General features: G+C 36.2%; 1 protein-coding gene across 1 annotated transcript in view; it reads right to left on the bottom strand.

Annotated features, from left to right (window-relative positions):
* Positions 1 to 20829, bottom strand: part of LOC118193891 (cytochrome P450 2U1-like) — a 119380-nt gene that overhangs the window by 84759 nt on the left and 13792 nt on the right. The window contains exon 3 of the mRNA XM_085820504.1: positions 5823 to 5929. Within this exon, the coding sequence (XP_085676630.1) occupies positions 5823 to 5929 (107 nt within the window). The remainder of the gene's footprint in view (positions 1 to 5822; positions 5930 to 20829) is intronic.

Here is a 20829-nt window from a genome sequence, read left to right as displayed (position 1 = left end):
CCAAAGTAGACATGTATCTTGTCGATTTGATCTGTCTAATGATCTCGTCTATAACCGGCAAAGGGTAAACTGGAAATTTAGTAATACTATTTAGTTTTCTGTAATCAATAGCAAACCTCCAAGCCCTTTTATCCGAAGGAGGAAACTCGTTCTTTTTCCTACATAGTACGACTGGACTCGCGCACTCACTATTTATGGGCGTTATTATTTTATTCTTTAACATCTCCTGAATATGTTCTTCGATGATTACGTCTTTTTGTTTGTCGTACCGATAAGGTTTAGTTCTACAAGGTTTTTCGGCATTTAATTGAATCTTATGCGTGACTATTTGACAATTTCCTGGTTTTTCTGAAAACAAATTAGAAAAATTACTCACCACTTGCTGTATTGCTTGCCTTTCATGGTCATTCAGATGGCTAAGGTCCACTTGCGGTGTCTCCACAGGTTCCACCAGCCTCTGGTCCATCTCCAACACCACGGAACTGTCTTGAAAATTCAATTTGGCCCTCGCGGCCCTTAAAAACTCCATACCTAAAATAAGAGGATTTTGCAGATTTTTCACTATAAAAATTAATACTTTGAGGCTTTCCTCTTTTACCTGGAAGTTTAATGACAATTTCCCGATGCAGTGACATGTTTTTCCTTGCGCCGCTATAATTTCCGTATTTTTGGTTTTAAATAATCGTACCCTATAAAAATTCTTTTTGAAGAAATTTTCACTCATAAAATTTCCTTCTGCTCCTGTATCGATGAGGGATTCTACTGGTACATCGCCAACCAGGACTTGTATAATTGGTAGTTGTGAGTTTTTTACGATGACCGTATTTAAATGTCTATTTGAGGGTTTTTTTTAAAACTTCCGGGGTCTGGACCCTCCCTTTCACAGGCCCCTCTACTCGTTTAAAGCTTTCCTTTCAATCTGTGCCTTCTGGGTACGCGGATGTTTATTTTCGAATTTTCTTTTTGGGCCTTGCCCTTCGAGTTTCGATGAGTTAGCTTGATAGCTCTTTCCCCCATAAGAGCGATTTCCATTTCTGGTTTCCTCATTTGAAGATTTCCTTCGGGTACTTTGAGAATACGTTGCCCCTCTAGTTTTTTCTGCTATTCTGCGATTTTGAAACTTCACCGCCAATTCGAAGAGCTCCTGCAATGTGCTTGGGTTTCTAATTTCAAAGTAGTCTTGAACAGCGGGTAACAATCTTGGTAAGATTATTTCAATAATCTCCGCATCGGGTTTCTTCCCATACAGCATATCCGTCAGCTTAATTTTTCGTAGAATAAAGTCCGTCAATTCTGCTATATCCCGTTGATAGAAACTATATAGTTCGGCTTCCAGCCTTGCGCGATCTTTCACTATGGGGAAGGCCTTTACTAACGATTTTTTGAAATTTTCAAATGTATATGTCTGGCTTCCAAATTCCCCTAATAAAAATTTGCCTATATTTTCCACCATAGCGCGGCCTGTCCTCTTAGTGCGGATGTGGCGATGGCAACTTTTTGTCTTTCCGGCACAGGGTAGAGCTGAAAGTGATTTTCTAGGCCTTCTAGAAATATCGCCACCGAATTTTTTCCGTCGAAATTGACGTTGGGCATGATTGACACTCTCAAAGTCTGGACCAGGTATCCAAATCCTTCCAATTGGCTTGTCATTTCTTGGTGTTGTCCAGCGGTTTCCATCCAATTTTCGGCCATTTTAGTTCGATAAGTGTTCGGGCGCCAATGTAGCGTTGCGCGCCTCCAACTTGCACGCAACCAAGAGGTGACTGTGAAAACTGGATAAAGACAGAGTCTTGTTAAGGGTTTAAGTCCCTTTTTATTCAACGTAATAAATTACAAGTGCGTGCTCTTGACGCTCACAAACTGCGCCAATTCGGCGGTCGAATAAAAATAATAACCTGAAAAGAAACTAAAGACAAGACTCTAACTACGAGGCTCTCTAAAAGTAACTAACTCACCGCGTTTTACAATACCGCTGCTAATTCAGCAAACTTGAAGATCACTTGAACGATTAACACTACTTCCAGGCAAGCACACAGGCCAAAACGCGGGGTTCTTCAATTTCTGGCCAACTACCTCCACGCTCGTGAAGTAAGAATATCACAACTCGAACTCGTTTCCTTTCTACTTAAATCAGAATACTTCCGCTGATAATTTGAATCCTTGCGCGTTCTACTAAAATTTACATACTCTGGCATTGGCAGTTCCAGGGGAAAGTAAGGCTTGACAGGAAAGATAGTTTAAACTTAAAATAAATGTTAGTTAAAATAAATATAAACCCTACAAGGTAAAGAAAATGGAAATATTTAATTAATTAATTCCTGCGCTTCTGCTGGAGAGGACTGAACTTAAAAGCAATTATTATAGTAATTTTTTGTTAAAAAATGTTTAGGACATTAATACTGTCTAATGTTATTTGGTAATGAAAGTTTAGAGCCGTAAACATCCCAAAGTCTGAGCACATGTATATACATTCACATAAAAGTGAAAAGAAAATATATTGTTGGGTTTTTCTTTCTTCTGACAGCAGTTGTTACGTTATTTTTTTTCTTCACGTTCGTACGGGGTTCGTAGATTTGGAGTGAATAACGACGATACTGGATGAAGTATCGAAACACACTTTATTTATCAATATTAATCAGAACAGCTCCAAAACACTTTTACAGTCTTCGAAGATCTACTATAAACACGCTGGAACAATCAGCGACACAGCCTTCACACGGTCAGGCAATAACGGTGGAGACAGCTTCCTGCAAAGCACCCGACTCTGCTTTCCGCAGTACAGCTCCCGACTCTGCTTGGTCGTTCTCGGAACTCCACGTACTCTCGAGACTCTCCACGCTACAACTCGCGATGCACTCGACGACATACGAGCACAGCTCCCGACTTTTCGGTTCAGTCGTTCCCGGAGCTCATCACGCTCTCTCGACGATGCACCAACTGCGCTACACTAACAGACTCCTTCTGTGTACTCGAAGACGACCCACTCGGCCCTCGCTGCTCAGCTGTCAACTCCATCGACTCCGCAGGGATTGACTCGCTAGACGAGACGCACTCTCAATACTACTACTCTCCGCGTACCAGCAGTGCCCATATTCCAAAAAATTATTTATTCTATTATTCACTTCTGCATTTTTATAATTTTTTAGGATTAATAATCTATCCTATTATTCACTTATGCATTTTTATAAATTTTTTAGGATTAATGATCTATCCTATTATTCATTTATGCATTTTTATAAATTTTTTAGAATTAATAAATTTTTGGAATTATATATTTATTCATGGAATTTTATACTTGCACTTGATTTACATACTCTCATAATTTGAATGATATTGTAGATTAGTTCGCAGCAATATTTAATCATTTATTTGTTTGCATTAAATTTCATTTAAATTTAATTAACTTTAAATTTGCTTTTTACGAATAGAGAATGTTTGTTAAATTCACATATATAACGTACAGGGTATGCTTTAAATTAGTATTATATAATTTTCAAACTTTTTTGCGTGCAAAATTTAAGTAAATATGAGCATAAATAAAACAATATATTTAATGCATATAATAATAGAAATAAATTATAAAACACGAATATAGGTCAAATTGGAACAAAAAGCTAAGAAAGTTGCAGACAGGGGGCAAAAAGCGTATGGGATTCGAACTCACGACTACAAAAGGTAAACATTGTTACCATCAGCTTTACCTCTAAGCTAGCATCACACGAGAGTCGCATGCATATTTTGGCTTATATACATCATCAGGTAAAAACTAAATTTTTGGTCCTATTTCAGTGTGCTATCGTCTGAAAAATTCACCAGAGTTTGTTCTTCAGCTTCTAGTACATTTTTTACAAAAAACATTATCTTTTAAAGTGGCGTTCCGATTGAAGTTAAACGGGCTGCTAAAAATATATTTCATGTGCTTACAAATATATATTAGCCAAAAAGATATATTTATAAAAAAAAAATACAAATTTAACGTACTCTTTAATACAGTGAAATATTTAAAAGGCTATCAAATTTAATTTATCATTAACGTTTTTAATTTTTACCTGTTTCAAAAGAAAAAATAACAAATCTTTTAATCATATCTAATTTGCTATAGCAGTTTGATATAGTCAGACATTCATTTTCATTAAAGGTAAATGAGTATGCAGAACTAGGAAAATAGTTGTCAGGACAAATTTTGCTATTTTATGGACTTTATATAATTATGCTATTTTATGGACTTTATATTATTATTTTATGGATTTTATATAATTTTTGCCGCTGATTTTCTTGAACTGAATTTCTTGAACGCCTGATTTTATCTGCGAACAAGTACTGTAGTTTGCAGTTATCTTATTTTTCTTATCTTTTTTTTAACTAAATTCAGCTGATTGCTATCTTTTTCAGCACGCAGATTTCTTGCTATAATGTTAATTCAGAAATAAGTATTTTTTAGCAAAACATTCTTTCCCTAAGCGAGCGTTCATCGCTACTTCTGCCGCCATTAATTTTTGGTGACTACACCTGATTGCTCTTGTTTTACCACGTGACCTCAACGCATGCGCAGACATACGGATAGAAATTGAACATTATCGAACTCCATCCGTACGTCATCCGTCACCGCACATCAACCTTATTGCAGATGTCAATCAAAGTGAATTCGCTTGCTGATTGGAGAAACGCATACACAGCAGTGGAAATGGGCCTTAATGGATTGAATGCACACAGAACCGATGATAGCTTGATAAAAATTTATTCTTCTCAACAGAAACACTTTATATCTCTGGAATTTCCACAAAAATACTCGTACAGCTCTTCTCAGTATAACAGCACACAATTAGTAGTTATGACTTCAAACTACTAATGACGTTAAACGATATACAGTGCAAAGCGCATCCACATCCAAACAGCAAGGCTCGCATGATCTCTCAACATTCCGAAGTTCGCTCTGAACTAAAAAAAAAACTGAGAACTGATACTTTCTCTGGGGTTACATAGTTTTCTCCAGGACGCCGAGAAATCTCGAATATCTTTCATTTCTCGAAATTACAGAAAGGCATACACTGCTAAAGTTATATGTAAGAGTTGAATACGGTTACAGTTACATATAGGGATCAATTACAGCTATTCAATCACAATTCTGCAAAAACCGGACCAAAATGTCGCCAAAAGGACGGCAAGTTTGGAGATTCTAGCCAAATTCGGCGACAAAAATTAGTAGCAGAACGCCAGCTTGGGGATATCTCACCAATTTATCGAGATAGCCATTTATCTCAATGTTAAATTGTCTTGCTCCTGTAATTTTGTTTTTCCCGCAGAGCATTGCCTTCTTCTGACTCTTCATGTTACATTATACAAAATATGCTGCAATTTCACATATAATTTCCCTAAAATTATTTACATTTATCCAAATTTCATAACAATATTACAGATTATAAAATATCTTCCTTATTCTAATTTCTCGTCTAAGATCTATTCTTTAAAAAAATTTAATAGGTCTGCTGCTTACCTGCTAAACTGCAGCTGAAATAAGGCGAGTCCTCAGAACTTAAATCACCAAATTAATACCGTGTAAATAAGTAATAAACAAACATTTATTTGTAAACTAGTAACTATTACACAAAGCTTAAAATTATTACAGCTACTCTAACTTTCATGTCTCAGTTTCTGCATGTTACGGTTTTAATAGCAACCGATATCTCTGATACTACTGACAACTATTGAGTACAGATAAACAGCTACTGAGTGAGGATATTCAATGAGAAAATGCCTTTATATTAGATTAGACAAATCTATAAGTTGACGAACTGTTTAGTGCACTAATGAAGATTGCTTACCTGAATCATCGTTTCCCAGAGTCCTTTTCCGAGGCCTAAATTTCGCATTGTATGCATGGTAAATCGCCGTTGTTCTTGCCATTCCTTGCCATTCATGCCAGAAAATCCTGAAAGGTAATACGAAATATAAAAATATAAAAGTTTAAAGTAATGAATAGACTATTTCTCTGTAAAAACTTTTTCTTATTTAATATAATAAATGTGTCTATAATTTATTAATAATGTATTAAGATAAATTTTACATAGCATTTTGGGACTGCGCATTTTGCCAATCGTGATCGTGATCATTCCTGTCAATATTGGTATCTTAACAGATTTTTTTTTTCCCTTAAGGCCACTCACGGTAGTTCATTTACGGTGAAATCACACCGCTCACCCGAAGACGAAAAAAAGAGATGGCAAAGCAAAAACTGCCCTTAATAAGTGCACACATGATTAGGCAACATTTAGCGGTCTTAACGTAACTCAGTTTAAGTAGATTTACATAAAGATTCTTTAATACGATTCTTCTTCAGTTCAATTTGCGACTGATGCTTTGGTGTCTTATTCTGGCGTATAGCAGGGAATTACCCTGCTCTTATTAAATCAATCACGATAGTTATATAATTTGTACTACACTATTATAATTTCTTGAGTACTGAGAGAAAACTTTTGCTGTTGCACTTGTGATTAACTGACGAATAAAAATGTTCTATATCACGTGGGTCTGTGTTGAACTTGTGGTGTCCTTCCATAGATTGCATAGTGAAATTAAATATGTATGAAACAGTTTAAATAAACTACAATCATATAGCACAGATTTTATAAAACGCCTAGTTTTTAAAATCCAAAATTTCTCTTTTACTAGTACTAACGTTTCACTTACGCCACTATGAAATAACTTTTAATGACAGTTTAAAATAATTAAAGGAGAAAAATAATTATTTGGTAATATTATAGGCTGAATTTCATCTACATCTAATAACGATTTTGCTATCCTACTCCCAACTCTTAAACAACGCCTTTGGTCAATTATTGAATTTAACCCGAACATTTCCGCCTAGACGGTATAGTGGTTAGGGAAGGTAAACCGCTGAGTTGGCTTCCGACCCAGGTATAGATATATCCATGCAAAATTGGTTACCAACTCGGCGGGAGTCAATCACTAGCTACCAGGCCGCAGGTCTGGGCAGCCCCGGCTGAGCAGACGACATTTATAAAATGCAAAAAAGAGATATACATGTGCATACAAGGCACTTGAAGAAGAGTGCAACAATGTGCAAAGAAATATATACATGTGTATACAAGGCACTTGAAGAAGAGTACAATCAAAATATATGTATATACATACAAATACAAACTCATATACAGATATATACACACTTACATACATAGATATTCCTAAACAAATAAAAGTATACATACTCTCACTCCTATTGATATATACACTCATACATATACGTTATCATGATAGTTAAAGTTTATAAGAAGCATGCTATTGAGGTACGCGTGATCCTTAGTATAAATTAGGTACCATAAATAAAAGATATAAACATGTACAGATACATTACAGCATTCAGATACAGTACGAACTTTATGTATGAGAACCTGGCACAGCGTAAATATAAAATTACATATTGAACATACATATCACATACTCTGTTGCTGACATATTGAACTAGCTTATATAGACTTTTATGACTACTATCTTCCAGTGTCAGAAGAGTAATTGCTAGTACAGTAGTCAATTACTGTTTTCAATCTCCGCTGGGCAACTCTGTTACTTTGTAGATTCAGGAACCAATTTGGCAAGAATCTGGCTCCTGGTTGCTTGAGGCTGTTAAGTGCTGTGTGTGGGCAGGAGAACACAAAATGATCTGGATGACCTTCCTCCCCACATTCACAGTTACCATTCTCTCTCAAGCCAAAGCGGCAGAGGTATGAAGAAAAGGGCCCATGACCAGTGAGGAAATACGTCATGTAATTGCTATTAGTTTGGATTGTTGTCTTGACCTTGGGAATGAGATTGTAAACACGTCTCCCACTGGAGGCTTGATCCCAACGTTCTTGCCATATTCTTAGGAGCTAATCGAATGTCCGACTCTTTAGGTCCGAGACTGGCCTAAGGGTCATGACTTCTCGCAAAGTGGATGAATCCGCTGCTTCCTTGCGACAACATCTGCTCTCTCATTTCCTTCTATTCCCGTATGAGCGGGCACCCAGATGAGTGAGAGTGGTTAGGGAAGCCTACTACGATTTCGAAGGGCGCGAGTTTGAATCCTAGAGAAGACATGGATGTTTGTAAATGTAGAATGTCGGTGCGGCATGGCAACACTCTAAATATGCGGCGAGCTGAAAGACCCCTCGTGTAGATTGGTGGAAGAGGAGAGGGGTGGGAGACTTTCAGATCATCTCCCCAGGGTACTCTTTCTCAAAATTGGGTGGAAAATAGAAGTCTAGCCTCTCTTTGGAGTAGGCTCTGGGAACCATTGTTCCATGCAATATGGACAAGGAAACAACAACCCAAACAATTTGAAATTTTGCCACAATGGGTTTTACATTTAAATTCATTCAATTCTACAAAACAAATGCTCTCTTTTGTGATAACTTAATCCAGTAACAAGCATTATATATTTTATTTTTGGTCACAGAATCAATCTCTCTGTTTTGGAACTTTAAATTGTTTATGAATATAAAATTTATATGGCGTTACTCTTAAAAGTCACCAAAGTTCTCAATCTTCACAGGTTGTAAAGACTGAAAACTGCTGGTAACTTGAATCACAACTCGTTCTTCAACATTATCCACTATGTTCGTTCATCTTGTGCCAACTTATTTCATTTTGATGTAGCCATGGAAATCCTTGCCACCCCAGTCGATCGACTACAAGTTCACTCAACATCTAACGTGATTTTGTCGGCAGGATTGTCTGATCGAGGACACTGATACCACATACTTGGTGATATTTTACCTTGAATTTCCGACATGTGCTTTTATAAGGATGTTTTCCATTGCTGCGGTGAGTTCTTTATCCAGTGAAGCACAGTGAGAGACTCGGTCTATAAATAAATCTTTACGCGAGGAAAATGTAGAAATGTAGTCATGCATTTTGCGCCTGATACTGCTGCCATGATTTCGAGTCTTGGTGAAGATAATTTTTTGAGAGGAGCCTGCCTCTCTACTCTTGTTGATTACTAAAGTTGCTCTGGAACATTTAAAGCTACGGTATTTCCGTACACTGCTGCTTAATAAACATTTTGAGATTAATCACAAAAGCAATGTCATTCCAACATTTCAGGCGTTTCATCAACATCACGAAAATATCAACACGGTTTTCTATAGATCACATAAAGGCTTGCATCATTTGTTCCATTTGTCGTGCAATTCTGATGGGATAATTTAATCCAACCATTGTCTTTAAGCCATAAGTCCTGAAATAGAAGTTTTGCTTAAATCACATATGCACCACAAAACCCAAGAGGATCGAAGATCTTTGAAGCAGCTATCCAATATAACGCTTTGTTTGATCATGTGAGAGGATGAAATCTATAATGTCTTGAGTATGAAAGCGGAATATATCTTTATTATTATCCCCCTGAAGACCAGGATTCCTTGAGGGGGTAATCACAATCAGGTAGGTTAAAGCTGGTGAAGTTGTTACTTGATTTATACTGGTCCTTTAAATTATCAAAATTAGAATTCCATTAGGTCAGTGTTATTAATGACTTTTTCATTATATCATTATCTTCATGATATATCTGTACAGCATTTTCTTCGTATCTGATCCACAAATAAAGTCGTCACATGAAGTTCTGTAACATTTCTGCAATTTTGGGATAGACCTTTTCATATTCTTTAAATGATGCTTAATGCAAGCGCTTAGCAAAAATGGACTTGATTTTCCTTCAAAAATTACACATGCCCGATAAACTTGAATTCTAGGATTCGTCAAACTTGCATTCTCGTTAATCCATAAAAATCGCATAGCTTCTCAATTTTCAAAACAACAGAAACTTGCAAAAGTATCTTCTGAATGTCTGGCGTAATTGCAATTTGATGAAGTCGGAAATTTATTAACATTTTTAATGATTCCAGAAGAAGATTTGGTCCTTGAAGTATCCTTTGAAGAAGCATCAAAAACAATGCGAAATTTTGCTGAATTGTAATCTTCACGGATTACAGCACGGTGAAGAATAAAATGAGCCCGTTTCACAGATGGAATAACTGCATTGACAGTTTCTATTATTCCTTCCTTAAACTGACTATCTGTTATTCCTTTATACTGTGGGCAAAAGTTGAAGATTTATTTAAAGTGGCCGATCAATCTCAAAAATCGCCTTTCAGCGTTTTAAAATTGTCGCTTAAATTCAAATTTTCATCTTTTTATGGAAGTCTAACTTCATGTCGATCTCCTTTTTGAGTAATCGGATTTTCAAATACTTGTAAAATCATTTTATTTTGTTCATAAGATTTTTTATTCCTACATATTCACGTCTCAAAACGATTCGTCACTGTAAAAGCTTCTCTTCTACACTTACGTGTAAACACACATCATGTATTTCAACGTCTGAAAAAGAAATACCAGCAACCAAAGGAGGTTTTCATTGCTACGGCGTTAACTGCTTATCTTTTTTAATTCTCCACTCGCTACTTTTCATGTATTATTCGGGACGATTAACACTGAAATCTCATGACTCATTCTGTCCGAACCGCTGGGTTCTGTTAAAGTTATAACGAATGTTTAGAGTTTGGACTTCATTTTTACATTGGTATGACGAGTATTTGGAGTTTGGACTTCAAATCTACATTTAGTATCTGTAAGTCAGCTTTTGTTATGACTGGTACTTCGATTAATTCAAGAGTTATGTACTATTTTCTAGGAACATTAATATTTTGCAGAGGTAAGTTCAACTTTCTTTTTTATTCCAGAGTTTTCCTTTCTTTTCGACAAAAGTAAGCAGATTTAAAATGGTTTCTCCTTTCACTGGTAATTTTACTTTTCTTGATAAATCTTCTCGAATTACAGACGTGTGGCTACCGGCGTCAAAAAGGCACTTCACAATCAGCCACAGTATATATACTTTTGAAGCATAATATTAGATTTAGTTTTAGCAGAATGATTTTGAGCAACTTACACCGATGTTTCGGTGTCCTTATTTTTTACACTGGGGATAGCTGATGCGGCGTTTATACAAACAATTTCATGATGTTTACCGCCGCGATTTTTGTAGCAAAATTATTTCTTCTTGAAATTGATTGCTAAATGTTTACATTCAAAACAAAGAAAACACCTTCTGGTACGTTTAAAAAAGTTACGTTTCTCTTCAGAGTTTTATATTATACATCTATATTTCGTATGGTCTTCTGTTTCACAAAATGTACATTTGTAGTTGACAAACTGAAACAGTCGGAACTTTCGGTTTATTACTCGGATAAGCTGATTACTTTTTTCGCACAGCTTCTCTCAATTAACTTCCTTTTTTAAGAACTCTACAAGTTCCTTTATATCTAACCCTGTTTCCATTTTTCGACTTCCATTAAATTCCAAATTTAATTCCTCTAGAAATGTTTGCAAAATTAAAAGACGGATAAAATTTCCATAACTTCTAGAACTAACTTTTAACGATTCTAAACTTCAGATGTTTACTTCGCATTCATCATATAAATTCATCATATCACATAAAAATCATGAAATATTTTTATAATAAATTGAAACTATTGCTTTTTTTATTACATTAATTTAATCAATCGTTCCAGTCCAACGATTCTGGACTTCAAATGTAATGGGCTGTAATTCATACTACAAGCCACTGTACAAGTTCTTAAATGTGATAATTACTTCTAATTATGCTCCGATCCTTAATTCTTAGTCTTCTCTTTAACCAACCTGTCTTGAGTTCCATTTAGTTAAACAACGTTTAGATAAATTTTTTGATGTGATAGTTTCAGGCAAAATTCAAAGAATATCTATAGGCTGAGTGAAACCACATTTCAATTCAAAGGTGGAGTAGCAACCGATCTTAAGCCAAGTAAAACCGATAACTCCAAAATCCCACTCCTACTCCCACTTCCATTTGAACAATGATCCTTCCAAAGATATTAACCCTAGAAACACAAAAAACTGGTCGGACAGTTAGATATGAAAGGTAAAATGAGGTATATGAAAGGCAATGAGGGATAAAGTTTTCCCTAGAAAAGATGAGTGTGGCGACTTCGTTTGCCATACTGAAACGCCATCTGTCAAACTCTTCGCTTTGCGATTTTCTTTTATCCGGTACGTGATCCGAACACGGGGCCTTCTGATTGGTGACCGCGTTTTTGATTGATTTATTGCGATTAAACGTCTACAAACGAGAATGCTCAAACAGCATCGGAGAGATTAACAATTGCCGGGGTAAGTCTAATAATTCCTCCTTTTTGAAAACCCGACCCCAAAATGTGGTTTCTTCAGATCAAAGCGCAATTCCACAGCGCTAGAATTACTACTTATCAAACAAAATTGATTATGTAGCCAGTTCGATCGAAGCAGAGATATTGTCACAAGTCACTGATATCATCATCAAACCACCAGACCACCATCAAAGAGAGATTTTTGCAGATTCCAAATTACAGAAAACTCAGGAAACTTCTAGGTGCGAAGTCACTTGAAAATAGGCTCTTGAGCGAAAGCCGCATCCTGAATGTAACAACTATCATTTTCTCAACTTTTCCTAGCATAACAAACGGGAATTCGTAATTGAGAAAAATTCTCGATGATGCGTTGTAAGTCTTCACGTTTTAGTTACTCCGCATAAAGATGCTGAGATGTTATAGCAATAAAACTACTGCTGTCCTCTAAAAAAAAAACAAAGATGTAATAAATTAGTAGAAAGTGCGTAAGGCCGAGGTTAGAACCCACAAACTGAGAGTCCAAAAATTTACTACTACGCTCTAACCACTGAGCTACTGGCTCTTCGTGAAGTCACTAATCATCTGCTTCGGAGAACTGAATTAGTAGCATCGATACTTGAAAAACTGTTTGATATTTTTCTGCAGATGTTTTCCTGATTTTATTTTTTCAATATAGGAAATAATTGAAGTTAGGAACGTACTAATTTTTTCGTCTTTCAGCCAGGCTAAAGCTTCATTTAGGTCTTCCGACGGAGGTGTAGTTTTGCCTTTCTCGCTGTACGTAATTTTTGAGAAGATTTTTCTGAGCTATTTCGGTGTCAGTTTCCGTGATAGCCTGGAGGTTGTGTCGCTGATCGTGTCAGCGTGTTTATAGTAGTTCATCGACGACTGTAAAAACATGTTTTGGAGATGTCCTGATTAATACTGGCTAATAAAGTGTGTTTTGATACTTTTTCAAGTGTCGTCGTTATTTAATCCAAATCTACTAACCCCGTAATAACTTCACGACCCCCGTACGAACGCGAAGGAAGAAAATAACTTAACAACTGGTGTCAAAAAAGAAAAACGCAACACCTGGTGTCAGGTTTGGTTTGGTTTATTTTAAGTATGGTAAAACACACTATCGCTATCTGCCTAAGGGGAGGGATGCCTTCGTGGAGGACTTTCTAAGGGAAACTGGCTCGTATGCACGTTACACATGGGGAAAACCAGGAAAACGTCCATGCAGCCAGCCCGTTCGCGGAATTCGAAACTCGAAACGAACTACCAGTGTTCAGCGACTTTACCGCTCGGCAACTGGTGGGCCACTGGTGTCAGGAGTGGGTTTGTGAGTGAATGCCAGTGACCCGCCTGAAGGGGAAGAAAAGCCATGGCGGAGGAAACGAATGATGAACTTCTTAGCCGAGATGAGGGCTGAGAAGAAAGCTGAAATGAAAGCCGGATACCAAGAGATGAGAGCTGAAATGAAAGCCGGATATCAAGAGATGAGAGCTGACATGAAAGCCGGATATAAAGAGATGAAGGCTGAGTTGAAAGCCGGCTTGAAGGAGATGAAAACCACACTGGAAGAGAAGAACACCGGACAAGAAGAAATAAATGTCGGCCAAGAAAAGGTCCGAGAGCAACTCCAACAGGTGAAAATCGAGCTTCCAGAAGAAACTGGAGCCATAAAAGGCGACGTGGATATGAGACAAGTGGCATCTGAAGAATCAAAGGATGAGGAAATAATGGAAGTAGCTAATGAACTGTCTAAGAAAGATCAAGAAAGGAAGAATGAAACATCTAACGGGATTAAAGAAAAGAATGAAAACATGAAGAAATAAAAGACGTGAAAGAAGCTTTTGACACTCCAGTGCCTGAAGTGGAAGTGGAAGAAAGTGAAAATGCGACTGTTAAGTTCGTCGAAATTGACAATGAAATTACGAAGTCGCTGTTATCAAGAATTGAACCATCTGAAAATGCATGTGATGCAGAGATGAAAGAAGCTGACGTAGAACTTACACAGGGTGCACCAGTAGAGCAAGAAGATACTCCCATTTCACAAACTGAGTATGTGTCTCCTAACACAAGTTGTACAGACACGAACTCAATTTTAAGTGAGGATCCTTGTGTTTGTGAAGAATCGGATTCTATTCACAGCTCTGACGCAGAATTAGGAACTAGTTCCCAGGAAACGGAGGTAAATGGGCATGTACCAGCGGCTGAAAATACCGAGGAGAACTGTATACATCGTGGAAATAAACTACAGAGTGGTGAACGAACTGTTTTAGATTTTCCTGTGGATGAAAAGTCTGAAAGAACTGAATCTTCAGACTGCGATATGCAAAACAGAAATACATCTGCGAACTGCAGTGGAAAAGTATTTGACCCGGTTATAAAGTAATGTAAAGACTGAGACTGAATTTAAATTTGAACTTTAATTTGTAAAACTTAAGATTGTTATGTGTTTAATTTGTGTGCATAACTTATAATTATTTGTTTCTTTAGTTATGTTATGTGTATGTTTTAAAACGTTTTGTTTGTATCGAATTTGGCTTCTGACCAAGGGTTGTACTGCCCGGGATGTGCAGTCCTTGGGAGGGGGCAGTGTTACGAAATGTACAAGCGCTGTAAGAGAGCTTACACGTACAGCAGATTTAGGGTTGCCATAAAATGGCAAAGGAAGGACGGGTTGCCACATTTAACGAGAGATCGCCCATTTGGTGATATTTGGTGACAAAAATGGCGATATTCCATGCACGGATGGAGAACCTTGTGGAACGAATTCTTACCGGTTTAGCCCAGAATGTTCTCGAACACCAGTCGAAAGCTATATAAGCCCTGCTGGTACGCGGAGAGTCAGTTAGTATCGAGTTGGTGTCTCGTCTAGCGAGTCAATCCCTGCGGAGTCGATCGAGTTGACAGCCGGGCAGTCACTCCAAACCGCACGAACGCCGTACATACGTGAAGTAAAGGGAAAATAACGTAACAATATTATTTAAGTGATGAATCAAATTTGATTCAGCATTTTTCTTTAACTCTAGCAGAAATATTGGTAGTTTTACTGTTTCTTCTTTACGATTTCGGGTGAACTGCTTTATTTTAAGGATTGAGTATTTTCTTCGTTCCAGATCCTGGTAGATGGTATCTTCTTTCACAGACGCGGGGAGGTTCTTCAATATGACTCGGATCCGCTTTCCGCATTCTAATCCTATAAGTTTTTCGTATAGAAAAAAAAATAGATTTCTCTTTCATCTGACTTTCGTGAGGTTCGGTACAATTTCGTCTCAAAACTTTCGTCTGGTGTCATCCAATCAACGTGCAGGAACACAGTGGGTGGGGGTGGTACTTCAGGGTTAGCTCCTCCTTCAGGATTTTCTTCGGAAAAATTTTTCGAAGTGCTTGGAATCCGTTATCTTAGGGGATATCCTTCGGCTTCGTATTTTCAGTAATTCTGGCTAGGAAACTTCTGAATGAATTAGAAGAATTGGGTGACTGGAAACCATTACAACTTCTACAGGAAATGCGCAGGTTGGCGACGGAGCGGGTGGTGGATGAATTTTTGAATTCACGGTCACCCAGTTTTTCGCGTTCAGATCACTAGTTTATAGGTTTGTTGATTGAGCAAAAATGTATTAACAGTACACTGTAGAGAACAAACTTCTTCAAGAAAATTTATTAACGAGAGAACACGAGTAAAACAAATGATAAAGAGTTTCTCTTTTTTGAAAACAAATTCTAATGTTTATTTTTTTTCTTTTTTTATACTGAGCGAAAAGAAAATCGCAACGCGAAGAGTGGCGTTTCAGTACTGCAAACGATATGGTTTGAATGGAACGGCCAAAGGAATTAAAAACTACCTGTCCATTTAAATTCATCTTGAATTTATTGTCAACACTACAAAGATAAAATCTTGTGACGCTATTCCAAAAATGTAGGTTTTTTTTTTTTTTTTGAGTTTTTTGTCTATGAATTGACGTTATTGAAAGTGGTTAACGGTATTTTTGATTAAAATAAAAAGCAGACCTGGGCAGATATAGACCTGAATGTAATAAAGCTGATACTTGACAGTAGTGGGTATGATTTCTGTTTAAGATAATAAGTCACCCCTCATACATATCCAAGTGTTGCTTTATTTCTTTAGTGTAAAAACATTCTTTAGTTCAAAGTGCAAACTCAAAACTCAGTAATATATAATAATTAAATATGGCCGGTAACGTTTAGATCTACCTACGTAAACTATCATCAGACTTCAATAGCACAAAATGATACTAAAATTTTCTCGGTTTTTTACAGAAATATTCGGTAGTCTTTTCCCGTGAACTTAACTTAATGAAAGTAAGCCCATGCAGTTAAAATACTTTAACCATAAATACATTTTATGAGGTAAAAATTTGCTATAAATTGTAAAGCGAATAATTTAGGTATTTATTGAGCTTTTCCTTTTTAGTGCACTGAGAAAAGGACGATTCATTAAAAATGCATTTTTCTCCCAGAGTGTTACCCGATTACCTTTGAATTAAATCCGTAAAATTTTTGTTTGAGTAAAAAAATACTTATTTTTTTAACTTTTGCAATCTCAAAGTTACAGCTAAAACAAATTCGAAACATTTCCAGCTAGTAAAACGATTAAACATTCAGTAATATATAGCTTTGTGATCGAAAATCAAAGTATATATTAATCACATTAGTTTCTTGTTTCGTGATCTTCAGAAGATAAGTCATTGGGACGAATATGGTAAAATTAATGATGATGTAATTTTATTTCATGAAAAAGTAATTACTATGTGTATAATGATTAGTGTGACTGCGTGAAATGAACAGGGAAAGGTCAGTTCCATTTCGTAACTCAAACTCGTTTTTATCATAGCTTCATGCTCTATGATATCATGGAATATCTAAGCTGGTTATTCGCGTGAGTATTTATGAACAAAGTTCTTCGATATATAAAGAACTAAACCCCATCTTCAAATATATTTTTGTTTATACTAGTAAAATTGTAAATTTTGCTTCAAATTGCTTTATGTGTGTTACAATTGTGCGAATACAATTTAATAGTGATTGAATCCTCGAATAATTTAATACAAATTAATAGTGATTGAAATTTGCAGTAATAAAGAAACGGTAAAACAAGACTTCCTTAATTTTTCATGAAATATGTCGAGGATAAGTAAATTACTAATAATTTAAAGATCTAAAAAGATGGTTAACGAATGGATGTTACCGCCGGCAACATTACGGTTAACTTTCACCACTCTAGCTGCCCAACGTGATAGTGGTTACGCTACCGAAGGCGCTAGGTTCGAATCCCGTAGAAGGTATGAAAGTTGTAAATGTATAGTGCCTTTGCAACATGGAGGGCATGCCAAATATATCAGAAGACCTCTCGTGTTGTTTAGTGGGGGAAGAGGGATGGGAGACCCTCGGACTGCCCCCCCCCGGGGTGTTCTTCCTTAAAACTGGGTTGGAAATGGGCATACTCGTTCTGTATGGTACTCAACGACAGACGACAAACGCAGTCTGGTACTCCTTACCACGATAAAATTCGCGGGTTTGTTTCAATCCGGTCAGGCAACTGAGATTAATCACAAAACACAACATATGCTATACGAACACTTAAAGTAACTTAAGTTAACAGTCATATTTTCGGAGCAACATTCCAAATACAATTGCAAGCAGGTCCCAACCACGAAACTAAACAGGTGTTTTATAGTCTGTCTTGCTACAGAAAATTATTATAAGAAACCAAAAAGATTATATCTAAAAACTCTGAGCCTTCTAAAAAAATTAAATGCAGATAGTGTTGAATTTCAGATGATGCGTAACTTGTATTTTATATGCACTTTAATTTTATTAATGTTTTTCGACCACTAATATTGTTAGTTTTATTTCTTGGAAATGACAACGAAACTACTTTTAGTATGAGCTGAAAATAGGTGCGTGTAGTAGGCTTGTTAAAGAATGTTTGCTGTTAAGAATGAATGATGTTAAGATCCAATAAAATACGGTTGTTAGTCTCTAGAGTCCGTGTCACGATGGTAGCGTAAAAGTTTATTTCGACGCGTAAGCGAATGGGTAATTTTGTGCTTTTGTGATTCTACTGTGCTGTTTGAATTTTTATTGAAGAAATCTTTGCCAAGTGCATGTGCAAGCAAGTTTTATGCTTTAACTGTATCAAATTGCACTGATTCTGATTAATTACCTTCTGCCTGGAAGAGAAAGAAACCAATGAAAAATTAAGACTAGGCCAAAAAAAAAACTTTAGATTATTTAAGTGAGATCTGAAACAGATTACTTATTGCCAGACGTGAAATATTTGTGTAACAACGATATTTATGGAGAACGCTAAGCTAACAGAATTTCAAAAGCGTTTCGAAGAATTAAATTGGCTTTTAATGTCGAATCCAGTTCTTCACAACGTTTTTAAAATTCAAATATCTGAAATTTCATTGCTTTTTTCCCCAACATTAATTTCTTCAGCTCCTAAATTAATTTCCTTTTTACTGTTTTAGTTGAGTTTCCTATAAACTTCATCGTTGCTGCTCCCAAATTTGCGAAACTTTTCAGTTCCTGAAAAAAAGGGATCTACTAGAGCCCTCGAAATCAATATTCTTTTTTTTTTTTTTTTTTTTTTTTTTCAAAACCCGTTGAACTAGTCTTGACAATGGAAACCAGTGACAAACTAGTCGTTACAGTCTCTCCGATTTCGAACCAGGGACTTCGGTTTTTAACGCAAATTTCTAGGCTCCAGTTTTATGGTTTAAATTTTAGGGTAATTTTTGCCTACAGGAATTACATTATTAATAAGTCACCTTTATCATTTACGATGAGAGAAATGGCAATACCTTTTACACAGATCGAATCGGAATTTATTACTTTCGTTCAACGCTGCTACAATTGCAGTTAGAGCGCTCTTCAGAGCAGGTTCAGAAATGTGACAGTTAATGTGAGTGATTTATGTCACAGCAGCATAAATACTACACACGATGACAGCAATGGCTTTAGTTAACTGTAACCTTGCTACCGCTAATGTTGTCCTTCCGTAAATCGTATATATTATGACTATATATACGAGTATATATCCAGTAAATCAAAGCTAAATTGTTTTTTCCCTCATATTAAAGTAAACGATTAACTATAAATCTGTAAAAAAATTTAAAAAAAAATCTGACTTATACTATTAACGGTCGCCGAAAAGGACTGATTTCTAAAGCGCGAAAACGATCTACAAAATCTTCGGGGAGACACTCACTAACAAGTGGCAGCTGTGATCGTGACTTTAATACTAAAGCTTTAATCCACAAGTAACCTTGACAAACTGAATTATCAAGATTAACGTAAGAGATATTTCATTTATACAGGAAAAAGTAATGTCTAAGCGTAAAAATTTTAAAAAAAACGCCTCATTACAATTTAAATTTAAATCAAATAGGGAACGGAAAAAAAAAAAAAAAAAACGCTGAAACTCTGTATTACTAGCTAATGGTTTTAACCTAGATTTTAATGATCTATACTAATTTATTATGTTTGGAACTTTTAGCTATCCGAAGCAAATCTCATTAAAGATGGTTAAAAAAGTCCCAGTTTTATATTAAGATAAATAAACATTTTACTAGTGGGCCCACTAGCGACCGAGCGATAATGTTGCTGAATGCTAGCAGTTCGACGTAGGTTCCATTGCTGGCGAACGTACTGTCTGCATGGGCGCTTGCAATAGTTTCTCCCATATGTAACATGGATACGAGCCAGTTTCTCTTTGAAAGTCTTCCACGAAGATATTTCGTCTCTAAGGCCATAACCATTGCCGTAACCAGGAAAACAAACCAACTTTTAAGAATTTTTTTTTTGGGGGGGGGAGGAAGATTGACCTCTTTGTAGATCGTCACCACACTTCCCATTATTTAATATTGTTCTTGAAAACTTCTCACCCTTTATTAAAATTAATCATCCAACTAGACGAGCAAGAAGTAGTTCTAGAGGATTTCATAATCAAGTAGCTTAAAACTTTTGAGTTAAGAAATAAAACTTGACACCAAAACAATAATAAAACAAATGCTGGAAATTTTAAAAGCCTTATTAGCAAAAGTAAATCACAGAAGGCCACGCGTTATCGTCGGAAACGTTTCGGAAAAAAATCAGATTTACGCATTAATCATTTAAAAAATTATTATCATTGCCCACCCTCTTTCGCGAAGTTGTTTCATCACTTTCTTGTTTTGATGGTCTATTTAATCTTCATTAATTACACACCCTGCAGAAGGAGAACAAGTTGCGGTTTTCCCCTGTACCATTAACACTAATTTTAACAATCCAATTATTTCTAAACTACATTTTCAACTTCTGTTCCGATAAGATTGTGAAAATGGAACGAAAACAAAAATCTGCAAAATGTCAAAATATAACCATTTGAGGGGGGCGAGAATGAGGAAAGTCTGTATCAGTGTACACAGAGTGCCTACAAAGTTAAAGGACAAATTTGTTTGCTGATTCTAGCCAATGTACCAAACGATAAGTGACAGAATTTATTGTTATAAAATCTCGATTTGCTTTTCTTAAAATTTCATTTGTCTTACGGACAGAATTTTCTATGTAGTTACTCGTTAGCTATGATCCGGTTAACATCTGCTGTCATGGATTCGGAAGTAATAATAACAATAAT

Source organism: Stegodyphus dumicola, chromosome 7 (genome assembly GCF_044657685.1).
Source record: "Stegodyphus dumicola isolate Sdum_Otavi_A_Nest chromosome 7, ASM4465768v1".
Lineage (NCBI taxonomy): Eukaryota > Metazoa > Arthropoda > Arachnida > Araneae > Eresidae > Stegodyphus > Stegodyphus dumicola.
The sequence above is the reverse complement of the archived record's forward strand: the minus strand, read 5'-3'. Positions and strand labels throughout refer to the sequence as shown.